At 35.4% G+C, this 15,120-nt stretch overlaps 1 protein-coding gene across 5 annotated transcripts in view; it reads right to left on the bottom strand.

Moving 5' to 3' along the window:
* Nucleotides 1-12,303: 12,303 nt before the first annotated feature.
* The window catches only part of LOC111054923 (trypsin-like), a 90,049-nt gene continuing 87,232 nt past the window's right edge, over nt 12,304-15,120 (bottom strand). For 4 of the 5 annotated variants that reach the window (XM_039439022.1, XM_039439047.1, XM_039439019.1 and 1 more), the window contains one exon: nt 12,304-12,595. In XM_039439022.1, the coding sequence (XP_039294956.1) occupies nt 12,428-12,595 (168 nt within the window). In that variant the 3' untranslated portion in view covers nt 12,304-12,427. The remainder of the gene's footprint in view (nt 12,596-15,120) is intronic. The other variant, XM_039439028.1, reaches the window with a different exon arrangement.

The raw sequence follows: 15,120 nt of genomic DNA on the forward strand, positions 1-15,120 counted from the left end.
GATAATTATATTAAGCTACGCTGACCAGCAGTAGTCAATAATCTAGGAACAGTAACCAGACCTGACTCCTCCCGTCTTGTAATAGCACAATCCGTTCTATTAATGAAATGAAAAAGTGATAGCTCCTTATAATTAATTTATATAATATGATGTGTTTCAGGTATATCTGTCTAATCGGTAAAACTGAAAATTCCAAAAAAACCAATCTTGTTGAATACATTCTATTCTTTTTCAGAATAATTTTTAATATTAAATTTTGTATTGTTTTTACTGGTTTTAGAACATTTGTATATGCACCACCCCAACCCACAATACCATATTGGAGCAATGACTGCGCCAGTGCATAATACACCATCTTCATGACTTTCATAGGCAAAACAGAACGTAATTTCACAAATAAATAAATAAGTTTTCTAGATCGTGTAGTAAGCTGCGACAAATGAACACTTTAAATGCTGATCAACCATTACTCCAAGATATCTGATACTGCTAACCTTCTCTATTTTATTACAATTAACTGAACACCCTAAATCTACATGACTAAGACAATTTGGAGAATGCAAAACAAGTGACATATTAACTGGCTGATTCTGTATATTCAAGGAAAAAAAGATCTATTTGCAACTGCAAAACCATCCCAGTGCCACATCCTCAAGACCAAGGCTACGGAGACAATCAAGTAGACGATCATGGCAAACTGTATCAAAGGCTTTTGCAAGATCAAGAAAAATAGCTATTTGTCTCCAACCTACATCCAAGTTTAAGATTGTTTCTTGAACAAAAGCAGCAATTGCTTCCTGTGTTCCCATCCCCTCTCTAAAACCAAATTGATTTTCTGACAGAATATTATTCACTTCCAAAAATTTATGTAGCTGTCTCTTTACACATTTTTCAATTATTTTAGCCAAATTCGAAAGTAAACTTATAGGTCTATAGTTGGTAATTTTCCTTTTGTCTTGTGATTTGAATATTGGTTTTACTACAGTTGTTTTAAAAGAATCTGGAAAAATACCTTGTTCAAAACTTACATTAATAATGTGTTTGAGTGGAGAGGCAACAATACTTTTAACAGATTTTAAAACAGATACAGTAATGCCATCATGACCAGGCCCAGATGCACCTCTAAGACTCTCAATCGCCTCCACAACCTCAGTCTCTGATACATATTGAGAAGTAAAATAATCTTGCGGATTGTGGGGGTTGTCTGGTTGCAAATCATCACCAGGCTCACTAGGAATATTTTGTACCATTTTCTCTCCTATAGAGATGAAAAAATCGTTAAAAGCATTAGCACATATATTGGGATTATCCCTAGCACTATAGACACTACCATCAATTTCAATTTCTTCCAAACACTCCTCCCTTATTTTACAACCAGCTACCTCCCTAACTACATTCCAAGTCCGTTTTACATCATTTCCAGCCTCCTCAATTTTTCTGCTATAATACAATCGTTTAGCTTCTCTAATAAGGACTGTCAATCTATTTCGATAACTTCTAGAATAATTTCTCAGATTTAAATTGGATGGTTCCTTTTTACATTTGTTAAATAGAGCTTGATTTCTTCTAATAGAAAATACTAAACCTTGAGTAATCCATGGCTTGATTTTTTTTAAACCTCGAACTAGATTTGGCTACATTTATAGTAGATTTTTCAATGTAGCTTTGTAGAGTTGCTACAAAGTTATCTGTTTAAACATTAACATCCCTACTAGAAAATACAGACTGCCAGCCCTCAGACTGGATAAGAGACAAAAGCCTATCATAATCGAGCCTTGTGGCAACAAGTGGCAACTGAGCAGCATTGTTAGTCAAGTCTATTTCACAACGAACCCTAAGAGAAGTAACATAGTGATCAGTAATACAAGTCTTCAATACCATGGGTTCAATGTGCTTATTAGTGTGAACATTACCGAAATAATGATCTAAACACGAAGGTGTCCCCTGAAATGGAACCCTTGTAAAACAATTCACATAAGATATAAGCCCATTCTCGTTCAATAAATTCAAATAAGATTCAGTGTGGATGTTATTTCTATTATTCAAGATATCAATATTTATATCTCCTACAAATATAATATTTTTTCCTAAATTAAAATTCGAAAGCAGCTCAGCTAAAGAGTTAACAAAGTCCTGGCAATTATCATTAGGTGATCTGTAAGCACAAACAATAACCCACTCCTCCTCAAAAATTTTCAGCTCTATCACGAGACAACTAGCCCCAACTATTGTGCATTCCCGCACATGAACATGATCATAATCTTTTTTCAAGTAAACTACTACTCCCCCATTTCTATTTGTGTGATTCATTGAATAGTACTGATTAAAACCAGGTATATCACACCCTATGGGCCTAACACCTTGGTGACCCGTCTCAGATAATACAATCATGTCTATAAATGGCAATACATTAGCAAATTCTAAACAGAACTTGTCTAAATTCTTCCCAATGAATCTGATATTACTATGAATTATATCAAAATTTACACTGGGTTGATTAGAAATAATATTATAATAATCATTGGAGTTATTCAAACATAATGTCTCAACTTCATCGAATTCATCTAAATTTTCAAAAATGTCCATAATAAAATTATTTTACTGTTCATTGTTAAACAAGTCTTTAGTACTTACATCTTAGAAAGGTCCACATCACTTTTAATATGTAAAACATTCTTACTGGTTTCGTCTTTTTTGACAATTACCATCACGTACCCACACAAAGCGATATCCTTCCTCCCGAGCGATTGTTCTGGTCGTATTTAGCAGTTCAAGCGTTGAAGGTATCAAATGTTCGTAAGCCATCACCCTTGTTTCAGGTAGAACAGCTGAAACGTTTTTCGCCGATATACCAGCCCCACTATTGTCCTGCGAAGATGCTAGACGAAAATGACCCATCCATGACATCTTATCTTGACGACGTACGATTTTAATTACTATCGGTTTGATGCTGTCTTTCTTCTTACTGGGAAGGCGATGAGCAACACTTATGTCTCTAGCAGTTAACTCACTTCCAATCGTTTTTGAAAGCATATTAAAAACCTCATTGACACATTCGTTATTTGTTTCTGTTATTCCGGTAACCACAATATTATCTCTACGACTGTAAGATTGTAGGTCCGCAATATCTGTTTTCAGTTTTTCATTATCACTTTTCAATTTTTCATTGTCCTTTTTAATTTTTTCATTCTCCAGCTTGATGGATGTTAAATCATTTTTGAAACTTTCAAATTCCTCCGAAATGAATTGAATCGATTTTTTAAACTCAGCGAAGTCAGTTTTGAAATCTGGCGGCAACTCCGATTGAATCAGCTGTTTAACAACTTGGCCGATCGCTTGAAGGTCAGCCTGTGAGAGAGTAGTTGTAGGCCTACTACTAGTAGAAGTGAAGGTAGACGGAGCGGCGGCACTCTGTGTTGACACCGCGACCCCCGCCTCAACAACAGTAGACAATGCCTTATCTGCACTGCTTATCTGCTTCACTGCTTCGGCTGCACTGCTTATCTGCTTCTGCTGTTTACCCGCTACTGCCACCGACTTACACACTATACATTTCCATTTACTTCTAGTGTCATTTGACATTTTACGAAAGTTTTTTTCGTTAATAAGTTCACACACGAAATGTAAATATTTTTTACAAACACAAAAAAAATAAGGTCCTGTTCCGGAACATCACTGTCACATTTTGAACACTGCATAATGGTTTAAATTGATAAAAAACTGGTTAATAACACGGAGCTGTTAACAATCGATGTTACTCATTCAACTGCCAGAGGCGTACTGTATATTATATATTATATATTATATATATATATTATATATATATATATATATATATATATAGCATTTTTCCAATAGTCATATAGGAATATAATTACAAAAGTCTGGAATATTTCCTTATGAGAATCAAATTGCAGCGTTTCAGACAATAATTTGTTTCGTGATTGACATTGTAAATCGTAACTAGTGAGGGGAATTGAGTTTAGGGCTTGTTATAAGACGCTCGGTTATCTCTGATGAAATCACAGAGCTACCGCTCAGCAGTGCTGAGCATCCTTACTCACCTCCATCTCGGCCACTAAGGGAGGCTCGTAAAAGGCTAGGAGGCAGCAGTCTAGTGCAGGTGTCCAGTGTGAGCGATCGACAGAGAGAGTGAAGGAGGCAGCGCGCAGCTAGCAACATAGTACATCTCGTGCTTTGAGTGTACTCCGAATCCTTCGACGACCAGGAGTTGTGTCTGAGGTTAAAGGTGGTTAATCTCAGACGCTGGAAGCTCCGCAGTTCAACACACACTTGGGCGAGTGTTGTTCGACCTTTTCAACGAGTTTGGGCATCAACCTGCCTGTTTCAACCAGCAGCGACACGCCAGGTTTTGGTTAAAACCTGACTGCACTTTGGTACATCATCGCCGGAACCTCGAATCGCAAGAGGACCTCGAGAAAGGCTAGGAGAAGCCTTTCCGACAACTCAGGGCTCGATCCGGACCCCAGGAAGACACCCGGTGCCCGAGGATTGGGACTTGGTGATCAGAAGTGCAGTCCGGCGCGCGGGCTCTTGTAGCTTGCCGATTCGATTCGGAATCGCGAAAGGACCTCGAGAAAGGCTAGGGAAAGCCTTTCCGACAACACCGGGCTCGATCCGGACCCCAGGAAGACACCCGGTGCCCGAGAATTGGGACTTGGTGATCAGGCGAGAAGTCCGGCGTGCGGGCTCCTGTAGCTTGCCGATTCGATTTGGAATCGCAATAGGACCTCGAGAAAGGCTAGGGAAAGCCTTTCCGACAACTCCGTGCTCGATCCGGACCCCAGGAAGACACCCGGTGCCCGAGGATTGGGACTTGGTGATCAGAAGTGTAGTCCGACGCGCGGGCTCCTGTAGCTTGCCGATTCGATTCGGAATCGCGAAAGGACCTCGAGAAAGGCTAGGGAAAGCCTTTCCGACAACACCGGGCTCGATCCGGACCCCAGGAAGACACCCGGTGCCCTAGAATTGGGACTTGGTGATCAGGCGAGAAGTCCGGCGTGCGGGCTCCTGTAGCTTGCCGATTCGATTTGGAATCGCAATAGGACCTCGAGAAAGGCTAGGGAAAGCCTTTCCGACAACTCCGTGCTCGATCCGGACCCCAGGAAGACACCCGGTGCCCGAGGATTGGGACTTGGTGATCAGAAGTGTAGTCCGACGCGCGGGCTCCTGTAGCTTGCCGATTCGCTTCGGAATCGCAAGAGGACCTCGAGAAAGGCTGGGGGAAGCCTTTCCGACAACTCCGGGCTCGATCTGGACCCCAGGAAGACACCCGGTGCCCGAGGATTGGGACTTGGTGATTAGAAGTGCAGTCCGGCGTGCGGGCTCCTGTAGCTTGCCGATTCGATTCAGAATCGCAAGAGGACCTGAAGAAAGGCTAGGAAAATCCTATTCAACAACTCCGGGCTCAATCCGGACCCCAGGAAGACACCTGGTGCCCTAGAATTGGGACTTGGTGATCAGGCGAGAAGTCCGGCGTGCGGGCTCCTGTAGCTTGCCGATTCGATTTGGAATCGCAAGAGGACCTCGAGAAAGGCTAGGGAAAGCCTTTCCGACAACTCCGGGCTCGATCCGGACCCCAGGAAGACACCCGTGCTCGAGGATTGGGACTTGGTGATCAGAAGTGAAGTCCGGCGCGCAGGCTCCTGTAACTTGCCGATTCAATTCGGAATCGCAAGAGGACCTCGAGAAAGGCTAGGGAAAGCCCTTCCTTCAACTCTGGGTTCGATCCGGACCCCAGAAAGACACCCGGTACCCGAGACTAGTAACCCGGTGACCGACTCCAGCAAATAGTTCCAAGACACAGAAGAGGACGTCCAGTGGCAATCGGGAACGTTATTCCCGTCACAGCGACCTCCCTCACTGCGGACACCGCAGCGTTCCTACTCCTCTCACTCCACGCCCAACCCTGTTTGGCAGTGCGAAAGCACGGCCCCTCTTACCCAAAAGAGGGAAACATTTCTCTAAGGTACTCAAGGCCCTGACTCGAACGAGGGTGGTTGGCGGACGCCCCACCAAGACTCCCGTCCCCTGCTGCGGCCCACCCCAGACGCCGACTGAGTGTAGTCGGCCCAGAGCGACACTGGGAATTCTAGTAGAAGAAGGTGTGGGCAAAAATCTACTCAGAACATGTTGATTATCCCATAGCACCATATAGATGGACTGGAGTGAGATTTTCCGGATGGTGCGTCTCTAATAAAGATGGATTTTCAAATCAGAGTGCTGATCCTGTCGGATTGGAAAAAGGGTTTGTGTGCTAGACTCTTACGGCCACCGTATATTGTCAGCCAGGAGGATTACAGTTAGGCCTGGGTCCCATAAGCGTAGTGCATCCCGTGAATTGAACTTCCATGCCAATTCCCCTGTATCCACTGGATATTTTGTCACAAAATGTATATCTCTCGCTCAAAACTGAATCCTATATGTATCATACACTATTTAGCCTAGCTACGTGGTCACTTTCTCTTATCACTGTTCAACCCATTCCAATTCTTCTCCTCTGTATTTCTCCATCCATCCATGAATGTGCTGTATTCTGCAAATTATTTGAACTGTATTTGATGGAAAAGTTATATCATTTGTGAATATTCTTTTTATTGAACAACGTGGACTATTCAATATAATGATTAATATGACGTATTGTCAGAATAATAACGTTAGATAATACTGTCATCACGTGAGTTATATCATGATTATATCGATCGTTATAATATTTTTTAAGGAGTTTGGAATAGCAAATAATGTTCTATTCCACTCGATATGAATGCATAAGGCTATCGGACTATAATGGACGAAAATGTCTTTCAATAAGAAAAGAGATTACATTCAAGAACAATTCATGTATCAGTAATTATATGAGTTTACTTTAATTGAACATTTTGGTAATTGTATTTCGTATCAAATGCAAAAAAAAAAAATCATTCCAATTGATATTTCAGAAAGAGGCAATTTGTATTGAGAGGAAGAGTGAGGAACAAATCGTTGACTCAACAATTGAATTTATTTAACAATTGATGGTATACCATACGTTGAACGGAGTTTTAGAAGATGGTTGCGCAATCCAATCGGTAGCTTGTTCATATAAATAAAAGTGAGAAATCGAACTACAATTTATTCAAAAAATTATGACTGTTCTCATATACTTCATGAGTTTCATGATGGGATGCGACATTGATCTTCAGTAGAACTGGTGATCATGATTACATGATTGAATTCCATTACTTTTGTATCTAGCCTCATAAAAACTTAGCGTGGCACTTCTTTTATGCTCACTCAATTGTCCTTCCCTCACTCGAGGGACCATCCTTCTAAAGAAGAGGGTGTCATTCGAAATTTTGATCAGAAATTGGATCATAAATGATAGGAGATTTAATGACGAGTTTGGGATAACTTTATTGGTTTCCTGTTTGGAGAAAATCACATCAATTCGTTGAATTTTTCAATCCATCACTATTCCTAAGGGATAATTTATCTATAGGTTCAAACTTAAAGTTAATATTTGTATTGTGATTGAAGAATATTTTCACAAGTTCATAGCATTAAATAGAACTCTTTTTTTCAATTGGATCTTTTGCATAGAGCTAGGAGCTAGAGCTTCATCACAGAATAGTAAGCTTGATAGAAGCTTATTTAAGCTAATAAATATTAAGTTTAGCATTCTAGAAACGTAACTCCTACTTCATGCACTATCCGTTCAAAAAACACCGTCACAAATGCTCAACGGTTAAACAAATTTTGTCGTTTGTTGATAAACGCATTATGTTCTATTGCTTCTCACCTTATTCTTCAATATCGGTGACAGGTGTCGTTTCAACCGAGTGAAATTCATGCAAAGTTATTAATGAAACTTCAACAGAAGTTACAGCAGTAGCATCCCACGACTCGGAAACATAGCTTCCGACTAAACTAATTTAACATGTTTTGTCACCGAAGAGAGAGTTTTAACACGAACTTCGGCAAAGCTAATTAATGTAATGGAGATGATACGCAAAGCGTGTTAGAGTCCCCCGCGCACCACGAATCTTCCGCTCAACTGGGTCTAGGCTATCTATCGCCACCGCCTCAGACACAATGTATTTCGATGAGGGCGGCTCTTACAAGTCAACTCTACAACGCAGACCCTGTTCCAACACGTTCTGATTTATTAGAGCACTTTCAATAGTATTGTAGTGAGTCCCTCACCAATAAAAGTCTTTATTCATTATTTGATTGTGTTTCACAGGGACCTGCACTCGCTCATTTCAACTGCCTGCATGGTCATTCTCCAGTCCGCCATTTGTTTGATGAATTTCGACTAGTCTCCTTGTTGACGTTTCCGCCACTGCATCAATGCATCAGGTGGATAACACAACACTCGTTCACACTGCTTTTTGTCGAATTCCAATCACATTCGTTCCCATTCCCATGAGTTCTGAATTATTTGTTTCAACAGGCTGGAATCACAAGTAGGTCATTTTTACTTTCCTTGCCCTATTACCATAGGGTGTGTGTGTGTGTGTGTGTGTGTGTGTGTGTGTGTGTGTGTGTGTGTGTGTGTGTGTGTGTGTGTTTTTCAAGATTTTATCTAATACGGCTCCAACGATCCGATCAAATTTATACCTAAAATAGTCATTGATAAGCTCTATCAACTGTCACAAGTTCCATATATATCTGTAAAAATTCCAGGAGCTCTGCCTCATCTATTCAAAGTTTGATTTTAGATTCCCAATTATCAGGCTTCAGATACAATTAAAACAGAGATACAAATTACTCATTGATTTTCTATCGATGTTTTGCTCCAGTGTAGAAAATTGAGAATGTTGGTTTCACATCTTTTACAAGCTTTAAAGGTACCGTAATATGAATTTGATAAGTCCAGTATTGAATTAATCGATGTTGTTTTTCATTGTATCGCTTTGTATCAATGTTACATGCACTGTTTGCAGTTCATCACTATCCTCTCAAGAATTAGTTTGTTAGAAATTTCATGATCTGAAAATTCAAATTTCAATGCTATTTGGATGACGTCCACATTCCAATGGTTTTTTACAATAATTTTAACATTCTCTTCAATGTTAAGCAATTTAATCCATTTGGAAGTCAAAGGAAATCACAGTGGAAAGTTACTTTGGAATTCAGATGCTCAATTCAATTCGGATTGATACTATCATTTTTAATCTTAGTTGATCAGAAATATGCATTGTATATAATGTTCGTATTTCAGTTTGACTAATCTCTTATCACAGTGTCTCGCTTCCATTCAAAAACAAGATAATCCAAAATAAGTTGATTACCATATCGATGTAGTTTATCTTACAATACAAAAAAAATTTCATCAAATTAATATTATGATGATCATTGGAATTCCCACCTGTGATATAGAAAAAGTCATTTTGAGAGCTAAAAATTTTGTTATTTGTAATATCTATTGTAGGTACTGTACATTCATTTTTGTGATTATGCACATCAACTTCTTCATTCCAAATCACAATAAGGATAAATAGGGAAATTGTGAAATGGGGATGATCCATTGTTAAATTTACATAGCATCAATTTGAATACTCTGATAATAATGATTGTGAACGGAACAGCAATTCTGGCTTGGTATTGCCTCTTCATGTTCAGTGAGAATAGAAAGCTTCAGAATAATTTGTTCTCACTGTATGTCATAATATTTGTTAACATTTGTTAATATTTGAACCGAATGAGCAGCAAATAATCTACTTAAGGCTTGAAAATGTTCAACTTATCAGGAGTACAGCGTTATCACAGGTGGGCCTAATCTTTTATTTTCTTTGTTCACATGATCTGATGATATTCATTCCATTATCAAGTGTTCAAATTATAAAGAGGAATAAAACAAGGAAGAACACAAAATTCTATGAAAAGAAATGTTGAATCTTTATTTGATACCTCTTATTCGTATTGAGAAGGTACACTTCAAATTAATATAACAAACTCTGTGAGCAGATCCTGATTTTTATCATCAGCGTGGTAAAATTGAGAAAATAATAATTTTTTTTAGAGTATGAAAAGTGAAAATGTAGATTCAGCGCGTGTCAAAACAATGGACAAAATTAATTGTTTTGAGCCCCATAGTGTAAATGAGATGCAATGTAGAAAGCAGTACTATTCTGTTTACTATGGTGAAAGGAGTCAGCAGCGTCAGTTGTTTCCCCTTTCACAGCGTCAAATCGAATCGAAAATACTTAACAATAGCCTATACATTAATGGATTCGCAATGAATGTGGTCACATTAATTTTTTGTCTAACTTCTCTTTAAAATTACTTGCTTCGAAGTTAATCGGAGAAAACAAAAATATCAAATCGAAAAACCCCTAGATTTTTACATATATTTTATTTTATTTATTTATTTATTTATTTATTTATTCATTCATATGCAAATACAATTCAGGTAAAAACAACAGGCATTTGCCCAAAACTGCTTCAAACCTTATTAATTTGGAATACACAGTCTAAAGGTTATGCTACTTACGTAACTTAAATGATAATTCGTACACAATTTTGAGTCCAAAAAATGTATCTACTACAATTTTGAATTTATTAGATTGATCAATTTCCAAATACGAATCCGAAAATACGAAATACGGAACAAAACTCTTCCTTCACAATTGCAAAAAAATATTGATAAAAATATTTTATCAAGGAAACTGTTTGTTTTATCGAGAAAACGAATATTACTAATATTGTAGTCCATAATGTAAAAAATCGAATGACATTCATGATAGATTTTTTTTATTAATGGTACAGAGATAATTGATTTCCTGTTTGCTGTTTACTATGGCGCAGAGAGTCAGCGGTGCCGTACTGCGTCTGCTGTTTCCCCTTCCACGGCGTCAAATCGAATCGCAAATAAATAGAAATATACATCAATGGATTTGCGATGAAAGTGGCTACATTAATTATTCCACTAATTTTTTTCCAAGATTACTTTCTTCGAAGTTAATCGAAGAAAACAAAAGAATTAAATCGCAAACCCCCTTAATTTTCACATATTTATTATTTTATCAAGAAAACTGTCCGTTTTATTGAAGAAACGAATATAACTTATATTGTAGTCCATAATGTAAGAAATCAAATTACATTCAAAAGAACTCTTCCCGATTAATGGTTATCGAAGTAATTGATTACCCGCAATTACCTGCATTTTTCAAATTTGATGGTCAGGGGGGGAAAGATCTCCAAGGGGATTTCTTGGGACTTTTGGGAAATGACCCCCTGGGAGGGTTCTATCGATGGTGAGAGATTCAGCTTTTATCTAATTTTCGGATCGAAAACCCCTTTATTGACTGGGCTACTATTCAGAACTATTGTACCCCGTTTTTCTCCATATGAGTGGCGAAAGAACTAGGAATGAAGAGCATTAAATCTATAAGTTTGATTGAGTTCATGTTGAGTCACTTTAAAGTCTGGAATCTAACTGGTGTAAAACTATAGAAGAAACTTGAATCCACTGGTTGATAAAAAGTTCATCAAGGTTCATCAAGTTGAGGTTGGAAATTCAAAAAACCTTATATTTTTCCCGTGAAGTTCATTCTCAAATGCATACTGAAAAAGGTGCTGTAACAAAATTCATCGTTGTATTAGTCAACCAGTATACAAAAACTCTAAAAGGTAGAACAATGCTGATTTAGCGATCTTCCACGCCAGTTATTTTGTCTAGAATATATCATGTAATATCATATATCAGTAGTATTTGCTGAATCATGTTTATAATTGTTTCCCCACAGACGTTTGTTGAAAAAAAGAAAATATATGGTTGTATTATATTGTGTTGCCTTCCGGGTGAAATATCGCTCTGCTAAATCATCCAGCAAGTTGACAAAAAAACGGACGAGTCCACATTTATTTCAGAAATGAGAGAGAATAATTTGCTGGAGGCAACAAGCTATGCATTAGGACAGGATTAGGCTGAACCGCTTTTACCACATGCAGAAGCAAAAACCTCAACCACGAATTTGAACGGACACACTGGCAACAATAACTCCTAATAAGAGGATCAATAAGCTTACCACCAAACTTCTGCGTACATTTGCCCAGAATTATACACAGAAAAGCGGTTAGCAGCTGAATAATCTGAACTCTATTCTCAATTTCATAAATAATCATACTGTTCATGGGAAGCTGCAGATAATTCTACATTCCAACATAAGTGAAATACGTGTTTAATGGAATCTTCAATCAATCATTTCTCTATTCTCGCTACCGTGGTGTGTGTACCCATTTTTTATTATAATGGAGAACTATACAGGACAAATATGTGAGAAATTAATTTAAACACGCTTTAAATGTGAAATAATAATCATACTGTATTATAATATGAATCTAAACAACATAATTTCTCAAATTCCTCATTCTGATGAATCTTGATAATTTATTATCATCTTGCTCCTAGAATTGAATTTTTTTAGAAAGTTCGTGGAATGAACTCAGCCATGGTTTGGACGATGGTTCCACTGGAATTTTCAAGCTGCGATACAATGACAGGGTGTCTACCGTTCGATTTACAATAATCCTTATTTATCACAATCGCATAAATAAGGCCATCAGCTGCAATTGGTGTACCAACATTCATCTGCAAAAAGAGACTACAAATTATTACTTTCCTAGAAAATATAGTTATACGAGTATACTATATACTCGTTAATATACTTCTTAATATAAAGAATATATATTATTCATTTATATGTGAAAATGTGAAATATTAAAAGCAATGCTATTCATTAAATTTACTGATTGAGAGGATGGTCATCAATGTTTCGTATTGATAACAATAATTCAAAAGTTAACCTGTCGGTTGGTTTTTTAAAATTACTATTGTTATCAAATTCCACAATATTCTATCTAATTCTGCACAATACCGGAAGCAGTGGAAAGACCATGTGGAAAGAATGCCGGCAGAAAAGCTTCCACTACAGATATTGAATTATAAACCGGCAGGGAAAAAATCTATTGGTAGGCCACGGAAGAGATGGCAATAAATACACTACTTGTATATATTATAGCGTAATTTTGTGATTGAAATATAGATATTAATAAGCTGTTTGTAAGTCGGAACATGCATTAACCTAATCCTTGTACGTAAGATGATGATGATCAAATTCCATGTTTTTGCAATCTAATATACCGCTTCCAATCTCGTAATCATCGAATTTAAAACGTCCCATCCATACAGATCCAATTGGAGGGGAAAAATAGATTATTCAATGAATAATTTGAGAGATTGTGGTTGTTTTCGTGTTCACAATGAAAGAAGATACAAGTATTTATTCTATTGTGGATGATGCCTACATGAGCGTGTTGCTTATTTAAATGTTTAAATGTTTGAATGTTTAAATGTTTAAATGTTTAAATGTTTAAATGTTTAAATGTTTAAATGTTTAATGTTTAAATGTTTAAATGTTTGAAAGTTTGAATGTTTGAATGTTTAAATGTTTAAATTTTTAAATGTTTAAATGTTAAATGTTTAAATGTTTAAATATTTGAATGTTTGAATGTTTAAATGTTTAAATGTTTAAATGTTTAATGTTTAAATGTTTAAATGTTTGAATGTTAAATGTTTAAATGTTTAAATGTTTAAATGTTTAAATGTTTAAATGTTTAAATGTTTAAATGTTAAATGTTTAAATGTTTAAATGTTTAAATGTTAAATGTTTAAATGTTTAAATGTTTAAATGTTAAATGTTTAAATGTTTAAATGTTTAAATGTTTAAATGTTTAAATGTTTAAATGTTAAATGTTTAAAGTTTAAATGTTTGAATGTTTAAATGTTTAAATGTTTAATGTTTTAATGTTTAAATGTTTAAATGTTTAAATGTTTAAATGTTTAAATGTTCAAATGTTTAAATGTTTAATGTTTAAATGTTTAAATGTTAAATGTTTAAATGTTTAAATGTTTAAATGTTTAAATGTTTAAATGTTTAAATGTTTAAATGTTTAAATGTTTAAATGTTTAAATGTTTAAATGTTTAAATGTTTAAATGTTTAAATGTTTAATGTTTAAATGTTTAAAATGTTCAATGTTTAAATGTTTAAATGTTTAAATGTTTAAATGTTTAAATGTTTAATGTTTTAATGTTTATATGTTGCGCATTTACGGCGAAACGCGGTAATAGATTTCCATGAAATTTGACAGGTATGTTCCTTTTTAATTGCATGTCGTCATATATACAATGTTTAAATGTTTAATGTTTAAATGTTTGAATGTTTAAATGTTTTAATGTTTAAATGTTAAATGTTTAAATGTTTAAATGTTCAAATGTTTAAATGTGTAAATGTTTAAATGTTTAAATGTTTAAATTTTAAATGTTTAAATGTTTAAATGTTTAAATGTTTAAATGTTTAAATGTTTAAATGTTTAAATGTTTAATGTTTAAATGTTTAAATGTTTAAATGTTTAAATGTTTAAATGTTTAATGTTTAAATGTTTAAATGTTTAAATGTTTAAATGTTAAATGTTAAATGTTTAAATGTTTAAATGTTTAAATGTTTAAATGTTTAAATGTTTAAATGTTTAAATGTTTAATGTTTAAATGTTTAAATGTTTAAATGTTTAAATGTTTAAATGTTTAAATGTTAAATGTTTAAATGTTTAAATGTTTGAATGTTTAAATGTTTAAATGTTTAAATGTTCAAATGTTTAAATGTGTAATGTTTAAATGTTCAAATGTTTAAATGTGTAATTGTTTAAATGTTCAAATGTTTAAATGTTTAAATGTTGTCACGTGGTACTTTAGTACCATCAAATATCTTGGAACGAACCAATGAATTTTAATAGAATCATAAAATGGAAAGAAGGTTAGACCTAGTCAAAGGATCAATCAACTTAAATCGAATATTATTAGCGATTAGGAGTAATAGTATTATCAAAAACGATAAGAAAACATGCATAATTGTGATTCAACAACTATGAGAATCCATTGGCAAGATTAAAAAATTATAAAGCGGCTTTCTTATTATTGGCGGATTATAAAAAATAAAAGTTTGCATGAATGTTGAGGTTAGAAATGTTTGAATGTTTAAATGTTTAAATGTTTAAATGTTTAAATGTTTAAATGTTTAAATGTTTAAATGTTTAAATGTTTAAATGTATAAATGTTT

The sequence above is a fragment of the Nilaparvata lugens genome, chromosome 1, assembly GCF_014356525.2.
Source record: "Nilaparvata lugens isolate BPH chromosome 1, ASM1435652v1, whole genome shotgun sequence".
Lineage (NCBI taxonomy): Eukaryota > Metazoa > Arthropoda > Insecta > Hemiptera > Delphacidae > Nilaparvata > Nilaparvata lugens.